This window comes from Fringilla coelebs (genome assembly GCF_963513975.1).
Source record: "Fringilla coelebs genome assembly, chromosome: 9".
Taxonomy (NCBI): domain Eukaryota; kingdom Metazoa; phylum Chordata; class Aves; order Passeriformes; family Fringillidae; genus Fringilla; species Fringilla coelebs.
The window spans coordinates 29,836,227-29,858,302 of NC_140067.1; the positions used below are offsets into that span (position 1 = coordinate 29,836,227).

General features: G+C 54.8%; 1 protein-coding gene and 1 long non-coding RNA gene across 2 annotated transcripts; both read right to left on the reverse strand.

Annotated features, from left to right (window-relative positions):
* Positions 1-10,584: 10,584 nt before the first annotated feature.
* IER5 (immediate early response 5) lies at positions 10,585-13,262 on the reverse strand. Its single transcript, XM_084211127.1, has one exon. The coding sequence runs from the start codon at positions 11,905-11,907 to the stop codon at positions 11,194-11,196; it is 714 nt and encodes a 237-aa protein (XP_084067253.1). The 5' UTR covers positions 11,908-13,262; the 3' UTR covers positions 10,585-11,193.
* A 1,011-nt stretch (positions 13,263-14,273) lies between these two features.
* On the reverse strand, positions 14,274-22,047 carry LOC311157265. Its single transcript, XR_014616402.1, has 3 exons — positions 21,941-22,047; positions 21,561-21,772; positions 14,274-15,765 (listed from the first exon to the last, which is right to left on the reverse strand). It is a non-coding gene; the product is annotated as an uncharacterized lncRNA (long non-coding RNA).
* Between the last annotated feature and the right edge of the window lie 29 nt (positions 22,048-22,076).

Consider the following 22,076-nt stretch of genomic DNA (forward strand, 5'->3'; position numbering starts at 1 on the left):
TTCTGCACACCCCGAGGAGACGCGGTCTGAGTTGGATATTAGGAGGAGACACGGGCGGCTGCGCACCGGGGGCTGCAGGGAGCGCCACGGGCACAGAACCGGGATTGCCGGGCTGGCACCGCAGCTGAGAGGGAAGGAGCTGTGGGAAGGGACAGCGAGGCACCGGGGTGACCTGGGAGGGACTGACCTCGCCAGCATGGCAGCGTTGGGATCAGAGCCCAGCTCTGGGCTCGGCTCGCCGGGCATCGCAGCCACCCTCCCTTCCCTGCGGACACGAGGTGGCTCCTTCCTCCCGCACCCTGTTTGTTCTGACAGCCTTCCCTGCTGCCTGGGTGTGAGCCCCCTCTAGGAGCGATCGGGGGTAGGATGGTCAGGACGGACGGAGAGCAGAGATCTCTGAGGCCAGGCCGTGGAACTTGTGGGTTATTGCACAGGGCCTGGGTGCAGAGCCCTGCTGGGAGCTGCCAGCCACAGCCCAGAGAAGTAAAGAGAGAGAAGGCAAGAGCGTGGTACAGAGGATGAGAGCGCGAGGAAGAGTAAAAGAGAGAGAAGTTCCCGTTACAGGACCATAAATCTTCTTCTGTGCTGAACATTCTAATTCTCACTAACCAATCTAGTACAAGATACAAATCCTACAGCATTTACATACAGCCTGTAAGAATCATCACATTACCACACTGGGTTACATTTTAAACCCTAAAAACTCCTCTTTGGGCCCCTTCTGCCAAGCCAGTAGGGTCTGCTCTGACCTTGGACCTGCCTGCAAGCAGAGGGTGTTGTTTGATCAGAAGGGAATTACCTTCAGCCAGCCACACCATTGTTTTCCAGTTGTTCAGTAACTGAGGTATCTCAGAGTTTGCTTTCATTTCAATCTCGCTTATAGTTTCTGTATTCTCAAAATCTTTTGCCAGGCAATCATATTTATAAGGGTTTTCTGTTTTATTTTCCCCAACATCCCCTGAGAAGCGTCTCCTGGTGCTGTCCCAGTGGCAGCCAGCTCCGTGGCACTGCTGTGAGCCCAGCCCCGTGGCACTGCTGTGAGCCCAGCCCCGTGGCACTGCTGTGAGCCCAGCCCTGTGGCTGCTCCCTCCCCAGCTGGCCCCTGACCAGGGACATCACGTCACACCCTCCCGAGCTGAAGGCAAACGCTCGCTCCTCTGCTGTTTCCAGGAAGGGAATTTCAGTGAGCCCGGTGCAGGGAGCGCTGCCAGGACCAAAGGGAGACAAGGTCAAGCACGAGGCATGTGTCACCCTGGCCACCACCCTGCACATTGGCCCTTCAACACAAAACAGTTCCTTCTGGGAAACCACAACAAGGACAAGGCTGGGAGAAATTCAAACTGCTGTCCTCTAAGGACAGAGCCACGCTCCGAGAAGGGATGGGAGAACAACACCACAAATATCCAGGGGGGTTTATCACAGATTCACAGACTCACAGAATCACAGAATCACAGAATGATGAGGTTGGAAGAGACCTCCAAGATCATCGAGTCCAACCCATGCCCTGACACCTCAACCAGACCATAGCACCAGGGGCCGTGTCCAGGCTTTTATTAACACATCCAGAGATGGTGATTCCACCACCTCCCTGGGAAGAGCATTCCAGTGCTTTATTATTCTTTCTGGGAAAAACTTTTTCCTAATATCCAACCTGTCCCTTCCCTGACACACCTTGAGGCTGTGTCCTCTGGGTCTGTCAGTGCTGCCTGGTGGGAGAGACCAACCCCACCTGTCTGCAGCCTCCCTTCAGGAAGGTGTGGAGAGCAATAAGGGCACCTCTGAGTCTGCTTTTCTCCAGGTTTTTAGCCAGCTCCCTCCATCCAAGGTTTACATCCTGCTGACATTTGCTTTCCACTAACAGCAAAGCCACAGGGCTGGGACACAGCAGTGAAGGAAGGGACCCAGGCTGGGGGCTGGGTGCTGCCATGGCCCCTGTGGCACGGGGTAAATCCCTGCTTGCAAACACCACACAGGGTTTTGCAGCTCTCCCTGGCCACCCATGCCCCACCACAGAGGAGGGAATCATAGAATAATATGGGCTGGAAGGGACTTTAAAAGATCCAATCCTCCTGCCACGTGCAGGGACACTTTCCTCTATCTCAGGTTGCTCCAAGCCCCATCCAACCTGGCCTTGGACACTTCCAGGGATAGGACATCCATTTATCTGGGAAACCTGCTCCAAAAGACAGGAAGAAAAGTCCCGATTCCCTCCCCGGTCCGTCCTTCCGTCCCTCCTGCCTTCCCACGGGAGCTGTGCCTTCCTCCGGATGTGGCTCCTCCCAGCCTCCCCACCGTGTCCAGGGCTCTCGGGGTCAAACATTCCCAGCAGAGCACACAAGGCTGCAAACCAACAGTGGTCAGCTCTGCCCTCCCCACACCCTCACCTCTGAGAGTTTTCCATCCACTCAGCCCTGGCCTGGGGGCAAGTTTGGGGTTTCTCTCTCACCCCACAGAGGTGAGGGTGTCCCATTGCCCCTCCCAAGTTGCCCATTCCCACAGGACTGTAGGTGCTTGTTGATGTTGCACCCTGCTGTAAAACTGCCCCGGGCCAGTTTGGGGCAAAAAAAAAAAAAAAAAACCAAACACATCAATTCCTCCTGCCTTAAAAAGCAGCAGTCCCATTGCCATGGAGATAGAGCACTGCACTGCTCCCACAGCCTCCCTCCTGGAGGCAAGGCAGGGACACTTGGTGTCCCCAGCATCGTGCCTTGGGGACAAACCTGTGACCTGCTGGCTTGGCATTTCCACCAACACACACTGCTTGGGAGCAGCTGGCATGGAGAACCACGGGTGCTGGCAAAGCCCACCTGCCTGCACGGCTCCATGCCCAAGCTGGCAGGAGTCAGCCTGAGAAACTGAGTGGGACACGCTGAAACAGCCACGGCCTCCCTTTTTTATCCCTAATGATGCTCCAGCCACACTCCAGCTGGGACAGGGGGACAGCGCTGGGGGGGATCTGCTGCTGCTGCTGTGCCACACTGCCAGCATCCTCTCTGCTCCTGTGCCACACTGCCAGCATCGTCTGCTGCTGCTGTGCCACACTGCCAGCATCCTCTGCTGTGCCACACTGCCAGCATCCTCTCTGCTGCTGTGCCACACTGCCAGCATCCTCTGCTGCTGCTGTGCCACACTGCCAGCATCCTCTCTGCTGCTGTGCCACCCTGCCAGCATCCTCTCTGCTGCTGTGCCACACTGCCAGCATCCTCTCTGCTGCTGTGTTACACTGCCAGCATCCTCTCTGCTGCTGTGTCACACTGCCAGCATCCTCTGCTGCTGTGCCACCCTGCCAGCATCCCCTCTGCTGCTGTGCCACCCTGCCAGCATCCTCTCTGCTGCTGTGTCACACTGCCAGCATCGTCTGCTGCTCCTGTGCCACACTGCCAGCATCGTCTGCTGCTGTGCCACACTGCCAGCATCCTCTCTGCTGCTGTGTCACACTGCCAGTATCCTCTGCTGCTGTGCCACACTGCCAGCATCCTCTCTGCTGTGCCACACTGCCAGCATCCTCTGCTCCTGTGCCACACTGCCATCATCCTCTGCTGCCTCCAGGAGGGCAGCAGACACCCACAGGACTGCCACAGACCAAGCACTGGGGCTCGCACCTCTGCATCCCATGCTCCTTGCATCCTGCCCTCTCTCCCCTTTCCTGTCTCTCCCATCCCACCCTCCAGATTTCCGAGCCAGCCGAGTCCTTCCTGCCCTTCCCAGCAGGGCCGGCGTGTCCCATCCGCCGGGGCAGCCTCGGCTCCTCCATTCATTCCCCTCCCTGCTCCCCGCTCCCCGCCTGACCCGCACCGCTGCCAGGGCGGAGGCTGCGGCTTGCCAAAGCAAACAGCACACGAGGAGGAGGAGGAGGAGCAGGCAAAGGGCAGAGTCCAGCAGCGGGCCCTGCTCTGGGCTGGGGAGGTTCCTTCCCTTTGCTTTCCGAAAGGCAAGCAGCGGCAGTCAGAGACAATCCTCGGCTCAGCAGAGCCCGGGATGCTGAGCAGCACCTCAGGGGGCTGAGCACCTCTGGGAAATTAATTTCTATTATTTATTTAAATTTAAATTATCTATTTACCTTTAAAAAATTGCCTTAATAAAATGTTACAAAATTCAAAATATTTACACCTTGGCTCAGCAGAGCCTGGGATGTGGAGCAGCACCCCAGGGGGCTGAGCACCTCTGGGAAATTAATTTGTGTTATTTATTTACCTTTAAATTATCTATATATATATATTTTTTAAAATACCTTAATAAAACTTTACAAAATTCAAAAATTTTTTATCCTAGTGCCCAGGATGCTGAGCAGCATCTCAGGGGGCTGAGCACCTGTGGGAAATTAATCTGTATTACCTGTTTTCCTGTAAATTATCTATTTACAGATCATTAAAATGTTTTTTTTTTAATTACCTTAATAAAACTTTACAAAATTCAAAATGTGTACACCTGGGCTCAGCACAGCCCGGGATGCTGAGTGGCACCCCAGGGGGCTGAGCACCTGTGGGAAAATTAATTTGTATTATCTATTTACCTTTAAAATTTATATTTTTCAGAAAATCACCTTAACGAAACTTCACAAAATTCAAAAAATTTACAAAACCCATTATTAAATGATTCTTAATCCATCAAGCACCCTTTGTGCCATCCCTGTGTGGGTCTGGGGTGGGGGCTGAGCTCCACGAGGTACAGGAAGCCAAGGGAAAGCCGATCCCGGGCTGGAGTTCTCCTGCAAGCAATTTAAAGCAAGCTCTTTTCCTCCCACTCTGCTCGCTGCCAGGAAAAGCAGCAGGAAAATATTTCCCTGGGAATTGTTTTTGTTCCTTCCTCTGTGTCTGAGCGCATGAAGCTCTCCTCCCTCCGCCTTGGACATGCCTCAACCTGTCCCGAGGCTCAGATTAATCCCCTGCACCGCCAGGGACGACAGCTGAGGTCAGACGCTGTCAGCAGAGGCAAGGAGGAGGAGGAGGAGGAGGAGGAGGAGACCTTCCCCCGAGGAAACCACATTCGTTCCTGTGAAAAATGCGTATTTTATGATTGGCTTTTCGCAAATATTCAAATGAATATTATATGTGTTGCGTTAGGAAGTGATGCTGCGTTCATTTTCTTAAGTAGTGTGTTAAATACAGTTTTAGGGTATAACATAAGGTTAAAATAGAAACTGTGCTATGTAGGATACTTTTTATTCTAAAGAGAGGACTCTCACTGAGATAGCAGCCACAGGACACCTCAATCTTTCAGAGAAAGAGAATTTATTGCTCCATTATCAGAAATGAACTTCTTCCTGCCTCGCTCAGCCCTGCAGACGCTGTCAGGATTCAGAGGAAGAAGCTGACACTGCCCAGACAGAATCCTGTGTGTGAATGGAATTGATGCATCATGGATGAGGTGTATGAATATGCAACAGGCTGTTGCTTTTAAGGGTTAATCCTCTGTTCACGTGGGGCCTTTTTCAGGCTTGTGCTGCCCAGAAAAAAGTACCTGAAATGTCTGTAACTCTTTGTTTCTATTGTCTCATATTGTCCTAATCCAAATTGTCCAAAAAATTTTATTACTCTCATTATATCGCTATTTTTACAACAATTTTATTACTATTCAACTTTTAAAATTTTAAAACCAAGCGATTGGCGTTTTTCACAGTTCCCAGACAGAGCAGAGAGCATGAAAAAAGACAGCCCTGGCTGCTTCTCCTTCTGAGCAGGAGGTCACCCTGCTGCAGAGCAGCACACCAGAACATCCCACAGGATGGGGACACCTCACTGCTGGTCCTGCTGCAGAGCCTTAAGCCCAGCTTAAGTGTAAGGCTGGTCTGAGAGGCGGGGTAGCTGCAGGCAGCAAATGGATCTGCAGCCAGGCAGGTCACAGCATGTCACTTTTGGGGCATGCAGGTGCCCAAAAAAGGCTCAGTGACAATGGGTACCTCTGCTTTTCTGCCAGCCTGGGAAAGGTCTGGCTGGCCTCCTTGGCTGGGGCTGCAGGAGAGGGGAAAAGGATGAGGTGTCCCCCCCCCAGGCTGCCCCTGCAGAGAAGAGAGTGCAGGGCCAGCAGAGCCCTACAGGCAGCTCTGGGCACCCCACTGCCCAGGAGGGAAGGGAGGAGGGAGGGAAAATGGGGAAATTGGGATGGGGGAGACGGCATCGACCTCAAAGCCGGTCCTTTGGTGTGCAAGGTGTTCAAACACCGCCTCAGAGCAACTGGGAGAGCTCAGCCCCAGTAAATGATGCTCCTCAGCCCTGCCCAGGCAGTTTCCCTCCCTCTCCTCCCCTTTTTCCCTTTGCCTCGCGTGAGTGCTTGGGAAATAAACGATGACTATTTGCCTGCAGCTCTAAGCCCTTCCCTCCCCCTCTCCCCAGGCTCCATCACCAATAAATCACCCCGCTGGGAGAGAGGGCCAGAGGAAACCAGAGGCACAAAACCTCAAACAGAGCCTTTTTTTTTTTTTTCTTTTTTTTCCCCCTGCTCTCCCAAGCAGCTCTGCATTTCATTAGGCGGCCAGGCCAGCCCTCGCCCAGCTGGGGAGAAGGAGGGAGGGGAGGGGGCCCCTCAGGGTTTGCATGTCGGGAGCAGAAATCACAACCAGAAGGCCGAGAGGAGGGAGTTGTTTGTGTTTGTCGCTCATCCCGGTGCTCGCCTGGCCCTGACCCTGCCTCCAGGAACCCGTGCTGGCCTGGGATTACTCTCCTCTCTTGGGTTTCCTCCTTGCCAAAGCGGCTCTGGGCACCTTCCAGCCAGCTTCTCCCCACTCCAGTCATCCCCTCGCGGCGCCGACCCCTCTCTCTGCCCCGCTCCAGCCTCTCAAAGGATCCTCCTTGGAAGAAGCCCTGGAGTTTTCCATGAGCCTTAGCCCTGCCAGCAAGCTCCGCAGCCTTCCCCTCCCCCTGGGCTGGACCACCCTGCCCAGGAAAACACCGAGCCTCTCCCTGCTCCCTTGCAAGAGCCCCCCAACCTGCTGGGGACCGGGGAGGGGGGTTAGACTGAGGGTGGGTCCCCCCAGCCACCCTAAATATATATTGGCAGAGCATTACTGGCAAGCACAGTACATTGGAGACAGATGCAAGCCTCGCAGCAGCACGGGAGGTGCCTCTCCTCAGCCTTTGGAGCTATCATCAAAGCAGTGCAGCACTGTGCCACAGTACATCCCCACTCCTCCTTCCCCCCAAAATACCCTGTCCTGGGCTTCAGCCTTTGGCAAAGCTTCCTGCCAAAGCTGCACTGGTGTCCCCGAGCTCCTCAGGCAGGGAGAGACCCCAGGAGGTGCACCCCCCAGGGATGATCCAGTACCCCCAGGCAGGGAAATTTCTCAGGAGGTGCAGCCCCCGGGGATGCTGTGGTACCCCCAGGAGGTGCAGCCCCCGGGGATGCTGTGGTGCCCCCAGGAGGTGCAGCCCCCGGGGATGCTGTGGTACCCCCAGGAGGTGCAGCCCCCGGGGATGCTGTGGTACCCCCAGGAGGTGCAGCCCCCAGGGATGCTCTGGTACCCCCCAGGAGGTGCAGCCCCCGGAGATGCTCCGGTACCCCCAGGAGGTGCAGCCCCCGGGGATGCTCCGGTACCCTGAGGCTCCCCGTGCCTCCCCAAGCAGGGAGAGGCCCCAGCAGGCACAGCCGCGCTGCTGGCCTGCCTCCCGCCCCCCTCCCAGCAGCCTGCCGGATTCCTGAGCGCTGACACAGGATGCTCCAGCAGTGAGTGTGCAGAGCCTTCCTCCTCTTCCCATGCCCCGGGAGAGGAGGGATGGCCGGGTTGCATCAGGCCAGGAAGGAGCGAGAGCAGCCGGAATGAAACGCGGAGCTCCTGCGAACCCCTGGCTGCCCATCAGCTCCCAGCCCCGAGGGTCTCCCCCAGCCCGGAGAATTTCCCCCAGCCCCAGGGTCTCCCCCAGCCCCGAGGGTTTCCCCCAGCCCCTGCTGGCACCTTTAAAGGCCGGGATGATTCACACCTTTGACACTCCCTTCCTGGTTAGAGCCGGTTCGAAGTCCTTCCCTCTCCCCAGAAGGTATCCCCGAGGAGAGCCGCAGCCAGGCATTGCTCCTGGATGATTACAGCAGGAGAAAAGTGAAAGGCTGCTGCCTGCCCTCCTTCCCAAGCATCACCCCGGCAGCCCAGCTGCCACGCTCCCTCTGCCAGCATCTATCCCACCCTCCGGCGGTGCTGGAGGATTTTCCCAGCGCTTCTCCTCTCCCACGGGAGCTGACCCGAGCTGGGGGAAGGGCAGCAGCCGAGGCCAGCGCTTCCAGCAGCTCGTTACTATTCTAGGAAGGGTAGGATCCTGCCATCTTCCCATTAAGTCATCTCCTCCTCGACCCGGTGAGGCAGTTTCCATAGGAGTCAACCTCTGTCCCAACTGATGGAAGTTTTTATTTTTATCTGGCTTATTTATGCACTTCTCTTCCCTCTTTCATCATTTGCCTGGGCAATGAGTTGAGGTCATTAGCCTCAGCTTGAGCTCATTCCCTGTCCTTGCTCAGCTGTCCCCTCTGTCAGCCTCATCTCTGTAGCTCTGTGGGCAGAAAGAAAAGTCCAGAAAAGTACAAGCAGCATAACAGAAGAGATGAATTAAAGAAAACACACACAGAGCAGAAAAATTGATTCCAAAGGTAACACAGTGCCATTATTAGGGGTCTTTTCGATTTCAAACAGGTTTGGTCCAGACCCCTCAGCAGAGCTCGCCTGCAGCCATGACATCTCTATTTTTTGTTTATTTTTTCTGTCCCCCCTCAGCCACAGCAGCCAGGGGCACCCTGGGGACACAGGGGAGCAAACCCCACAGGTAAAAAGCCCAGCCAGGAGATCAAACCAGGCGTGTGTCAGCAGAGCAGATGGAGCTGGGCCGGGTCCTTTGGGGACACAGAAGGGAGGACTCGCTCACCTCAGGCAGCTCCACGGGAGGTCACAGCAGCCCCAGGGAGCTGCGTGGGCACCTGTGGGCAGTCTCTGCCCTGCTGGCAGAGGCCAGCAGCAATTAAAGTGTTGCACAACTGTCCTCTGGAAGACAGAGTAGATAGGAGCTCTGCTGGGTGCTCTGTGCCAGAGGGAGGTTGGGTCTTGTCTGTGTAGGGACCACAAAAACCAGCAGGACCAGGTGATCTTCCAGGGGTTGGATGCCTAGAAGACTTTTGGAAATGTCAAGATCAGGAGTGCCCCCATCCTATTTTTGGGATTTGGAAGCTGGGCAAAATCATTCACTTCCATGGAGATGCTGCTGGTGGACAAAGAGGACTGAGAGTTGCTACCCCCTGCCTTGGGAAGGAAACTGTGCTGGTGCAGGAGGCTGTTTCCATCCTCCAGTCCAGCTTCTGACCCTAAGAGCAGGAGAGCTGGGGGGAATAGCACCGTGTAGCCATCCTCCTTCTCCTGCTGTTCTCCTCTCACTGGAGAGATGCTCCTCGCCTCCCTTGAGACAGGAGTGAGAGTGTGGGGCTCTCCTGGAGAGCACCTGAGGGAGGGAAGCAGGGACAGCGCCTTCCCATCACCTCCCAAAGGTGAGTGAGCGAAAAGAAATGTCTCATCACACCCCATTTCCTTGTGTCATCTACCAGACTGAAATTATGTCACCATTAGTGAAATTACCTAGAAAATTAAGATGGTAGGACTTTTGCTTTTACCTATTAAATTATACATCAAGTAGTAGAGCTGCCTCAAAGCCACCCCAGACCAGGCAGTTTCTCCTTCTCTCTCCCATCCCCCTGCTTTGGGATGACCCAGCCCAACACTTGAAGTTTCTCACAGGTCCAAGGTGTTAAAAATCCCACACTGGTCACTTCTCACGTCCCCCAAAAACCCGGGTTCCCAAGGTTCAGCCACATATCCCAGGCTGCATTTCACAGCACACAAACATCTTCGACTTGCCAGAGATGCAATCCCCAGTTGAAAAGTTCATTAATTAGGAGCAGAGAAGCCTCTAGTGAATCTTCCAGCAAGAAGCAAGGAAAAAAAAAAAATTCCCCCACAATTCAGTCTAATTACAATGCCTTGGGGCACTCCACTCACTGTGAAGCCGAGGCCAAACTTTTCTCCCCACCCCTAACAGCAGGAACTTTAACCCAGTTATAGTTTTACTGATAATGAAAGGGGGAAAAAAAAAAAAAACACCTCCTGATATTTATCGTTTGAACTATTCTGCAAGTAACAGCAAAGAAAAGGCACAGAAACACTTCCTGCAGAGCAGTAGCTGCGTTCTGCTGGGTGAAATCCACTCACACAGGTCTGTGAGCCGGCAATGCTGGAGGCCAGCGCTCAGCCCAGCTGTGCCACAGGCTGGTCAGACTGCACCCAGCTGCTCTCCTGGGATTTAGCAACCGCTTTCCACCCACAGACAGTGACTCTGCACATTAGGTACTTTCAGAGCAAGACCTCAAATGCCACGGCAGCTCCGGCCTCGGGAAGAGGCCGTGAGCAGCGGGAGCTCCTGGAAGATCGCGGGAAGGGCTCCAGGCACCCTGACATAAGTTCCCTTTCTTCCCCAGCTCCCAGAAGAGCTGGACTCCAACCCACCCCAAGCCTCTGGCGAGGCTGGGTGGATCCAGCCACAGACATGCAGAACCACACCCCGGCTGCTGCCTGCCCTCCTCCCCCTCGAGCCAGTGGGGCACAAACAGGAACTAGGCTCATACAGTTGAAAATATTTAATACGTGTTGTACACGTAGAAATTACATTTTATACAAAACATGATACATCACTGAAGGAGAACACTGTACAAAATTCCCTACGGGAGCCCCAAGCCTTTATACAACAAAGACCGGGAGTTACCAAGCCTAACAAACAGGCTCAAGGACTTTCCGTCAGAGCGTCTGTAAACTTCGTTCCTCTCAATAAACACTTTTAAAAAGCACCATGTAATAGTTCTGACCTAAACCTTTCCAAAATAGACACTTTATTTAATAAACTTAATACTTTCCAAGCTTAAAATATCACCCGCCAGGGGCGCCCCCGGGGTCGGCGGCAGCCGAGGAGCCTCCCCCAGGCGCCGGGGAGGGCGGCGGCTCTGCCGGGAAGGGGAATTCCGGGAGGGCAGGGCCGGGGGCGCTCCCAGGGCGGGTGCCGGCAGCCGGGACCCGGCGGGGAACGGGGAAGCGCCGCCGCTGCTGCCCCGCGGTCCTTCCCGTGCGGCGGCGAAGCGCGCCGGGTCTGGCCGGCGCCGGAGCCCCGCGGCGCTCGGTGGGTGTCACCTCCGGGCCCCCCGGCCCGCGGCGGGGAGCCAGTCTCTGCGGCCGGGCCATCAGAAGGCCACGATGGCCGTGCTCCAAGGGTTGAGGGTCCGCAGCACCGGCTCGTCGCAGCAGATCTGTCCCGGCTCGGCCGCCGCCTCGGCGGGCGCCGTGCCCGCCGCCGCCTCGCCGCCGTCCAGAGGCGGTCGCCGCCGGCCCTTGGGCTCCTTGCTGAGCAGTCCCGAGAAGCTGGAGCCGAAGATGCTGATGAGGCTGGCCACGTTGCCCGTCTCCATGTCCTCCTGCTCGCCCGGCGGCGAGGGCGGCGGTGGCGGCGGCATCGGCGGCGGCTCCTCTTCCTCGCGGCGGGGCTTCTTCACCGGGGAGCCCGCCTGGCCGCGCTCGCCGGCGCTCCGCTTGCGGGGGCAGTGCGGCGGCGGGGGGGCCCCGGCGCAGCCCCCGCGGTTCTCGCCGCAGCAACAGCGCCGCGGCCGGGGGCCCTGGCAGTCCCTCCCCGCCTCGTCCTGCGGGGGCGGCGGCGGCGGCTCCTCGGCCGCCCAGGCGGCGGTGCGGGGCGACGGCTCCTCCTCGGGGTGGCCGGCGGCCGCGGGGGGCGGCTCGGGCGGGCAGCCCGGCTCGCTCAGGTAGACCTGCCGGGCGCTGCGCAGCACCAGCGACACCAGGAGGTTCTTGTGCAGCTTCAGGCCGCCGCGCTGGCCCCGAGCGCTGTAGATCTTGCCTAGCGAGATGCTGACGATGCGATGCGCCTCCAGCTTGAACTCCATGGGGAAAGCGGGTGGGCGAAGGGGAGGACGGGGGTAAAGAATTAAAAAAAAAAAAAAAATAAAGAAAACAATTAAAACTCCCGGCCGAGCGGGGATCCACGCTTCACCCCAGCTCCGCACGCCGCCCCTTCGCGCCGCAGACTGAGCGAGCCCACGCGCCCGCCCGCTTTTTATACCGCCCCCGCCTCGGCCAATCAGGGCGCGCCGCCGGCCGCTCCAACCGCCGGCTGGCCCCCGCGCGCGCGCGCCGGCCAATGGCGGCGCAGGGCAGCGCGTTCGAAAGCTCGCCCCGCGGAGAGGGCTCTTAAAGCGGCAACGCCAGCGCGCCGCGCGGGGTGGGGCCCACCGCGGCACCCCCGGCTCGCGGCACCCCACGCGGGAACGGGGGGGAATTTTAGCCTTGGAAAGCGACGGAAACGTTGCTCGGGGAGAAAAAAAAACAAACAACAAACCGAACAAAACATATCAAACCCAGCGCACCCTCCGTTTGGTCAGGTTGGGAATGTTTCCCGCAATTTCAGCCCCTTGGGTGGGATGTTATCGTGCTAGAGAAGGAGCTTCTGGTGGTGTTGGCTGGAGAGCGAAGTGTGTCTGTGAGGATTTCAGGGAAAATCTGCCCTGATGTGGAGCAGAAAGCCCTGCTCGCCCAGCTGCCAGGTGGAATTCTGCTCCAGGGGTCTGTCAGTGAAGCTCTCAGAAAGCCCAGGGCAGAAAGAAGATCCACAACAGGGTTGGGAAGGGCTATGGGGAGTACAAATAGGGCATCTCCAAGCGTGATGGGGACCACGGCAAACTGGAGCACCTTGGCTGGGAACTGGAACACCACTGGGCTGTAGCTGTGAAAGCGGCTGGCAGGATCAGCAGGGTGGCTGGGGGACACAGGGGACGACACTGTCGCCCCCAGACACAGCTCCAGGCACCAGGGAAGCCTCTGAGAAAGGTTGGAAGGTGTTTCAGAGCTTGGCGTGCAGACCCTCCTCCTTCCACCAAGGACTAACCACCATCTGCAAGCAGAAAAGAAGTGAAAGGGCCTTACAATTAAGGAAGTTCAACATGCTGCCCCAGAGTATCAGTTCCCACTCCCAGATGACACATAACAACTTGCTTCCATCCATTTTTTCCCAGGGGATGAATCCACAGACTCCCCCAAAGGAAAGCCACAGGCTGTCATGATGTTTTGCTGGCCTGTAACCCTGTCCTGGCTTTCTGGAAGGACAAAAGGGTGGATGGTCACAGAGGTAACAAAAAGAAGGTGAAGATGAGGCCACACCAAAGCATGGTTGACATAGCAAGAGCCTTCTTAAAAAAAAACAACCAACAAACCCAAGCTCAGGACAGATGTATGTTTTCCTCCTGGTCAAACACAGATGGAAAACCTCAAATGCCACTCTCTGGGTGTCAGACACAACAGCATGTCAGCCTGGGTGTTGACATCTCAAAATGCCCAGCCCTCCTCCACCAAACCTCCACCATCTGAAGCGACCAGACTGGTGCATGCTCAGCCACACGGCCAAAACAGCCAGGCCCAGACAAAAAGTCCCGGAGGCAGAAGGTCCCAGCTCAGCCCAGAGCAGGGAGAGCCTGTCCTGGTCACAGGGAGTGGGGCTGTCCCCTCCACACCCGGCGTGGGAGGCCAGAGGGACGCGAGCTCCGGTGGGAACCGAGGCTCTCCCGACCTGCCAAACCTGCTCCCCGCACCTCGGGGCCAGCAACACCCTGTCCTAAGCCCTGGGGTCAGCCTAACCAGCCAGGGCAGCTCTGGGCTTGCATGCCTGGGACTGCAGTCATGGCTCTTCACCCACATCTGCCCACCACCAGTGTCCCCTTGGTGGCACAGGGCTGGCTGTGCCCCTGGAAGAGCCATCACCAGCTCTGGGACTGCTGTTTGCCACATCTGGGCACTTGCATCTTCGGCAGAGGGTCAGAAAGGCAGATTTATACATCTCAGCTGGGCATACCCCAACTCAGGGACAAAAAGCAGCAGTGCAAAGTCACCACACCAGCTGGGAAAAGCCCAGGGCAGGAGGAGGAGGCAGAGCGTGGGAGCTGTGTGGGGTGAAGATGCCTGGATGGGAGCAGACTGACCTGTTCTGCTGCTCACCACCTCACCCCGATGGCATGAGGCATCGCTTCTCCCCAGTCCCTGCCTTTTGGCCGCTACCCTGCCTGGGAATAGGCGGCCCAGCAGCCTCTCCCGGCTCTGGCCAGGGATCAGCAGGATGGGGATGGGGACTGAGTGAGCCCTCATCCCTCTTAGTGCTCAGACACAGCACCAGCAGGGAGGAGCAGAGGTGGTACCCAGCACAGGAGTTTCACCCACCAACAGCATGCCTGGTGTCAGGCACAGCCATCAGCAGGGCATTCCTGGGCCACCAAAGCCCTGCCTCGACACCTGCCTGCTCTCTGTGCCCTTTGCAGAGATGGGGTGATGGTTTTTCCTTTTCCACAACAACATCTCATCTCAGAATCATGGTCCAAGACATTTGCCAAAGCAAAGGTGCACGCACACCATATTAATATCATTATCTAAAGTGGGCTGTTTCACAGACACATTTCATTCTCATCCCTGGGAGTGACCCAAAGACTAGACTGGCTTTTAGCTTGTGGGTCAAAGCAATCTTTTTCATTTGTTTTCTAGCAGGATCTCCCTTGAATGGCAATCATCCCTCGGGGGGATCCAGGGAAGAGGCAGGCGGGGGAGTCCCAGCAGCAGCAGCAGGGACAGCGGCAGCAGCCGGTTGAAGGCAGGCAGTATTTTGGTGGCAGCCCTGCCGCTCCCTCCCAGGCTGATGTCATGCTTTAGTAACTTTGAGGCAGAGTCACATGGCAGCTTCTGAGGTCAGCGCCTGGGGTGGCTTTGTCTGCCTTCCTTGTGCCTGCCCCGAGGCTCTGCCCGCGCCCGGAGCGGCCCCGCTGGCGCTGACCCCGCTGGGCACGGCGGTCTGCAGCTACCCAGGGCTCGCATCCCCGCGGTTCGCACAGCTGGGCACAGCTGGACGCACCCCTGCCCTTCGGTGCGCCCGCGGCAGGGACATCGCCCCCAGCCCCGCGGGTCAGGGGGGGATACGGCAGAAGGAGGCGGAGGGAAAGGGTGTGACCGGCCGCTCTAATCTCCTCATGTGATCCAGCGCGCTTGGAAGGGCTTTGACGAACAATTAACAATCCTCCGGCTCAGCTGCTGTTTCCCGAAATAGCTCTGGCAGCAGGAGGAGGAGGAGGAGGAGGAGGAAGGGGGCGGCCGGGCTGGCTGGCAGACAAAGGTGGCCTCTCCGCCAGCAGAGCCGCGGCCGGCACGGTGGCCAGGAGGCAGCCCCGGTGGGCCACCTGGAAAGGAAAACAATGCGACATAAAAGCAGCTCGAGGGAGAGAGGAAGCAGCTTGTGGTACGACTAATAATCGCAGAAGGCTGCGCACACACCACCGGCTTTTTTTTTTTTTTTGGAGGCGTTTCAATTCCGAGCGGAGGAGGTCGGCGCCGGGATGCTCGCTGGGGATCCGTGCGGTCGCGTCTCGGCCGGGAGCGGCGGGGGATGCTGGGGGAGCCCCGGCTCCGGCAGCCCCGCGGCTCTGCCGCCCCCCGAGCCTGCCTGAGCCCCGTCCCGGCCATCTGGCTCCCAGCACGGCCACCCCGCGGAATGAGGATGTGGTTAGCGAGATCCTGTTCCGACAGCGGCGCCTGACCCCCTCTCAGCCCCCTGCCAGCTCCTCGCTGTCACCAAATGTGCGGGCCAGGCCCCAGGGGGAAGCCAGATGCAGTAAAGAGGTGGAAAACCCTCCAGGAAATTCGGGTCTCCTCGAAGCATCCATCACCGGCTGTCCCAGCGCCACTGCCGTGCATCGATGCCTCTCTCTTCTATTCTGTGAAAAACGTCAATCGCTTGTTTTTTAAATTTTAAAAGTTTAACAGTAATAAAATGGTTATTAAAATAGCAATATAATAAGAGTAATAAAAATTTGGACAATTTGGATTTAGGACAATACGAGACAATAAGAACAAAGAGTTAGGGACAGTTCAGGTACCTCGTTCTGGACAAAATAAGCCCAAAAAAGGCCCCACGTTTACAGAGGATTAACCCTTAAAAGCAACAGCCCGTTGCATATTCATACACCTCATCCATGATGCATCAATTCCATTCACACACAGGATTCTGTCTGGGCAGTGTCAGCTTCTTCCTCTGAATCCTGACGGCGTCCTCAGGGCTGAGCATGGCGGGAAGAAGTTCATTTCTTCTGATAATGGAGCAATAAATTCTTTTTCTCTGAAAGATTGAGGTGTCCTGTGGCTGCTGTCTGGTGAGAGTCCTCTCTTAAAAAAAAAAAAAATCTTACATAGCATAGTTTCTATTTTAACATTTTGTTATACCCTAAAACTATATTTAACACAGTACTTAACAAAATTAATACAGCATAACTTTCTAACATAACACATATAATATTCATTTTATTATTTGTGAAAAGCCAATCACAAAATACACATTTTTCACACATTCAGACCAGGATTCATGAGTTAGAGCCTTCCTGAGAGGAGGGTGGGAACAAATCTACCAAAAGCCCCTCACCACCAGCAGTGCTGAAGAAAAAACCTTCACGCCAACAGCTGCCTGGAGCAAAAGCAGAACTTCAGGACAGCCAAAGCCCCTGGGAGATCCAGGCACGTCCCCAGTGATTGCTGACGTAAACCAAACAGGACAGGGAGGAACATTTCCAAATGGGAATCTATCCACAGCTTGAGTTCATTTCTGGATGGGAATAAACATCTAAATTGCAAGGCACCCATGTGGAGCTCAGGAGGAAGAGGAGGAAAGTTGCCTGGGGTTGGGCTTTTTTCCCAGAAAAATCAATGATTCACGTGGATGCCGCCTGGACCTGCCACAATCGGATATTGGTAACTAATCCCCCAGGGTTCCCAACTGCCCTGCTTTATCCTTGCTTGGAGATAAGGTCAGAAGAGCTGGGAAGCATCCCAAAACACAGCCCAGAGAGCCAAACACTAATCGCTGATGAATGAAAGCCAAACACAAGTGAAACAAATACAAACAAATCAATACAGACGTAAACCCAAAGGAGAGGAAGCAGCTCCCCTGGCTTCTGAGAACGCTGAGACACACGCCCCAAAACCACAGCGAGGTGTGAGCCTGCAGCACAGCCACCTACTAGAAAGCAAAGGGGTTTTCCAAGGTTAAAACCCCCTTCCCATGGCAGGGATCATAGAGCTGCTATCCCAGGGAGGGAGGACTCTCTCCTACACTTTTTTTTTTTTTTTTTTTTAGTTTTCACCAGAGATCTGGGATTCCCCCTTCTCCCCCTGCACAAATGGTTTAAAATTTCCCTTCCCTCCCTCTGAGCCACTGGCTTGGGATTTCCCTCTCATCCCCCGGAGAACAGTGACCTGTCCCTCTGCCCATCAGATATCCTGCTGCTCCTCCAGCAGCCTCTCCAAACACAAAGAGGGGGGAAAAAAAATCCCACTCCCAGCTATCAGCTTCTTCAGGCAGCTGTTTCCCTTGGAAAAAATGTGACCCCCTCATCTTTCAGTGGGTTATGGTACCGGTTTGGGTTTCCTGGGGAAAAAAATGCATTTATTTGTCTGGGGTTTCCTATCAGACAACCCTTCTATTGTAGTCCACCTTCCTGTATGTTTTTTTGCCCTCTCTGACACGCCTGCAACGGGTCCTGTGCCACTTCCAAAGGCTGCTTTGTGTCCAGGGCATAAAGAAGCAGGCCAGCCCTGGGATGCAAAGCCCGTGTTTTTCACTGGAGTGATTTCCTCCCCAGCAAACTCTGAGCTCAAGCAGGCAGCAGCCTCGGTGACTGGGGCGAAACATCCCCAATTAATCACTGCGCAGCCACAGCCGGCAATCCGCAGGGTGCTTTGTCTGCCCAAAGGAGGCTCTGCCTAATTATCTTTCCCCCCTCTCCTTGCATCTCAATGTCACCTTCCTCGTAGCCATGGGGCAAATGACAGCCGCATTCCCAGAGTGCAGATGTGTCCTCGGTGCCTTTGCTTCCCGCTAAGGCGGGATGGGGAGGTGGCACGGGGATGCTCCCGAGCCACCGAGCTGCCTGCTCTGCTTCCCGCTTCCATCCAGGTCCCCCGGGGGATCAGGGACCTTGGGACCTGCCAGAAAATCACACCACGAGAGGAGTAGCCACCGCTGAGAGCAACAAGGGCAGAGCAGATGCTCTGCAAGGGCAGAGCAGATCCTCTGTGTGTTAAATCCCTCCTCCCACCAAGGAAAAATGCGAAATGAAACATCTGTGCCTGGCAGCAAGGTTGGCTGCCTCAGCTCCTGCTGATCTCTGCCCCTTCCCTCTTCCTTTGACCACCTTGTTCTTCTCATGGTTTGTGGGGAGCCTGGAGCCCACAGAGATCATCCATGGACACAGGAATTACAAGGAAGTTTTTATGGTTTAAAGGCTGCCTGAGAAAAGTTCCTTCTGATTTCAAGCATTACAAGGACCCTGGCAGTCCAGCACCTCACTGCTTCTGCAATTGAACTATCTCTTTTTGGATACTTGTAAGATCTCAGCATCCCTGGCATCCCACAGCAGGCAATCCCAGGGATTCATCCTGGAGAAAGACATCCTGCCCTTCCTCAACTTCATGTCCCCATTTCATTCACCAGAACACTGAATATTTTACTCCACACCAGTGTTTTGTATTGTCATCCCTGCCTCAATCCTCTTAAAACCACCACTGACAATTTTCAACTATCACTAAAAACAAAAACGAGGTGGAAAACCACCAAAGCATCCGAAAGCCTTTATGGCTTCTTCCTTCAGCTGTAAAACCTTTTCAGGGGTGGGGAGGGGAAAGTCCCCTCTACTTTTATAAATCCAAATTCAAACCATTCCAGCTTTTCCCTGAGAAGAAAAGGCACCTCTTCCACACCAAATGCACATTCTTTGCACCAAGCTAGGATGGGATCACACACTCCCCACCATGCAAGTACACACATGCCACAAAGATTTTCCTGATAAAAGTTCCAGGGAGCCCAGCTCTTCCCTGCAGACAGCTGGGATTCTGATGAGTTGGCACTTTTCACGGTGCAGAAATGTTTCATCAGATCTTTCCTGACCAGTTCTGCAGCTGTGTGCTCTGCACCCAGCTCTCCCCTGCCAGCAGGAATTGCTTAGCTGAGCAAGCTGAAGAGCTCCCAAAAAACTCCTTGCTGCCTCCAAGCCCCAAATCAGAGCTTCCCTTATGGAATAGCAAAAACCAGCCTGGTTCTAAAAAATACAAACCACAGCGTGGTTGGAGTGGCTTTCAGGAGAAAATCTAAATTATTTACTACATCACGTAAATTAATTTCTAGCATCAAAGATCAGGCTGTCTCTTTTATCCCTTGAAAGTTTACAACTTTCCTAGATTTTGGTTAGAATCCTTATTTTCAGCCCTCAACAGCTCTGTGAAGCTTTACACTTTTTTTGCAAATGGACTCAATGATCTTAAGTATTTTCCAACCTAAGTGATTTTGTTAAAAAAAAAAAAAAAGTAAATAAGTGAATAAAGTGTTCAAATAATTTATTGAAGGATTTCTGAAAGTAAAATTCTAGGTAATTACTCCTAGTAATTCTAAGAGGCTACAGAACATTTCCCCTCTTCCATTTCCAGCGCAGTGAAGGTTTCAGGCACAGCTGGAAGTCACAGGAGGATCATGAGGTTTTGGGGAAGCACAAGGTCTTTGTGGGACAGGGACAGACAAACTGGACCAGCAACTCCTTGGAACTCTGTTTGTTCCTGGAGGGAACCTCCCATGCTAACCCCACCTTTGGCAGGGACGCCCCAAACGCTGCCAGCGTGGGAAAGTCATCCCAAATTCAGCAAGGAAAGGCCAGCAAATGCCAGCCCTAAAGCTGCCACCTGTTGCACCACTCCTGGTGTGGGGCTGGCCAGAGCAGGAGGTGGATTTCTCAGCCCAAGAGCTGCAGAAACCGGTTCAACGTGTGCCACAGCCTTCCCAGCCCAGGCTGAGCGTGAGGAAAGCTGCTGGGATTGCAAAAGCTGCCTCTGCTGTTCCCATGCTGAGGAGGCACCTCTGCAAATGGGGTTTGTGCCCCTTCCCTGCCTTTGCTTGGGATGCTGTGCCACCTTTGGGAAGTGCAGGGCAGGATGTGCTCTTTGCTCTTTTAAAATTTGGGGGATTCACAGAATTCTCAGAATGACCAGGTTGGAAGAGAACTTCAAGATCATCGAGTCCAACTGTGAAAAATGCGCATTTTATGACTGGCGTTTTTCACAAATATTAACATGAATATGTGTTATGTTAGAAAGTGATGCTGTATTAATTTTCTTAAGTAGTGTGTTAAATATAGTTTTAGGACTCTCACCGAGATAGCAGCCACAGGACACCTCAATCTTTCAAAGAGAATTTATTGCTCCATTATCAGAAGAAATGAACTTCTTCCTGCCTTGCTCAGCTCTGAGGATGCTGTCAGGATTCAGAGGAAGAAGCTGACACTGCCAGCCAGAATCCTGTGTTTGAATGGAATTGATGCATCATGGATGAAGTGTATGAATATGCAACAGGCTGTTGCTTTTAAGGGTTAATCTTCTGTTAATGTTTTTTCCTTTTTCAGGCTTATTTTGCCCAGAAAAAGGTACCCGGACTGTCTGTAACTCTTTGTTTTTATTGTCTCATATTGTCCTTGTCCAAATTGTTATTACTCTAATTATATTGCTGTTTTTATAACCATTTTATTATTATTAAACTTTAAAAAGAAAAAAAAAAAAAAAGTGATTGGCATTTTTCACACAACCCAGCCCCAACACTTCAACTAAACCCTGGCACCCAGTGCCACATCCAGGCTTTGTTAAACACCCCCAGGGATGGGGACTCCACCACCTCCCTGCGCAGCCATTCCACAACTTTATCACCCTCTCTGTAAAAACCTTCTGGCCAAGCCTCTGCAAAATCAACCCAGGTGGGAGTAAGGCAGGGACACCCCTCTGCTGTGTGTAATGGATGGGGACATCTCCCAGAGCTCTGCAGGCACCATCCCCCTCCTGCCAGCTGCTGCAAACCCAGGGCTACCTGTGCTCAGCTCCTAAAGAGCCCAGGTTTGAAAGAAGTGGGAATGAGGGATCCTCCCCCAGGGATGGACAACACCCAAGGCACACAGGGCTGCTGTCACCCCACACAAGGCAGGAGGAAGGAAGCAGTGCCTGTGCCTCTGCAGGGCAGGAAGGGCAGCAGGAGCCAAGCAGACTGCCTGTGGCTCCCTCCTGCTTCCTCCCTCACTGCCTGGGAACACAGCCTGGCTGAGCCACTCCTGCAGGGACACAGCCCCACAGTGCCAAGGTTTTTGTGTTTTGCTCCATGGAATTGGGGGAAGGAGGCTGGCTGGCTGGTTTATATGAGGTTTTAAAGATTGCAAATCCTGTGAGAGGGAAGGAGTTCAGTCTCCCGGGTTTGGCATAAAGCACAAAATTTCTTCCCTACAGGAGTCTGACATGAACAACACTGCTGCTAACTGCAGGTGTGTGAGGAGATGGTGCTTGAACGCCTTCCTCTCTGCATTGAGAAGGCTGCTTTTAGCTCTCTAAAATAAAAAATTAATCCATAAAACCCAAGGAATGGGACACACACCACCTCCTGCACGGTGTTGCTGGTGGCACGGTGGTGCTAAGGACCATTATGGGAAGGAACTACCTGGGAAGATGTCCTTATAGGGCTGCTGAGAGCCGAGTGTTGGCGTCGGCGATCCTGCATCCCTGTTCTCCCTGGCGAGAGCACACTGGGAGCGCTGCAGGCAGCTCTGGGCTCTGAGGAAGGGGCGCCAAGGAGATGGAGCCAGACTCTGCTCCGGGGAGCCAACCACTAGGATATGGGAGGCAAGGGGCAGAATGTACAGCAAGTTCCACCTGAATAGAAGGAAAAACTTTTTCTCTGCAGGAGTGGCCATGGAACAGCTCGCCGGAGAGGTCGCGGAGCGTCCCCCACTGAGGACGTGCCAGCTCCGTGTGGGCACAGCCCTGCGCCACGTGCTCTGGGGTGAGAGCGGAGGCGGCACCGCCGTGCTCCCTCCCCACCTGACCCATCCTGTGGGTGAGAGGGACACCGGGGCCCTGCGGGAAGAGCTGCGGGAGCTTTTTGGGAAGAACCGCGACAAGGCCGCGACCCCGCAGCGCGCCCGGCCCACAGCCCCGCCGCCGCCATGATGGGGTG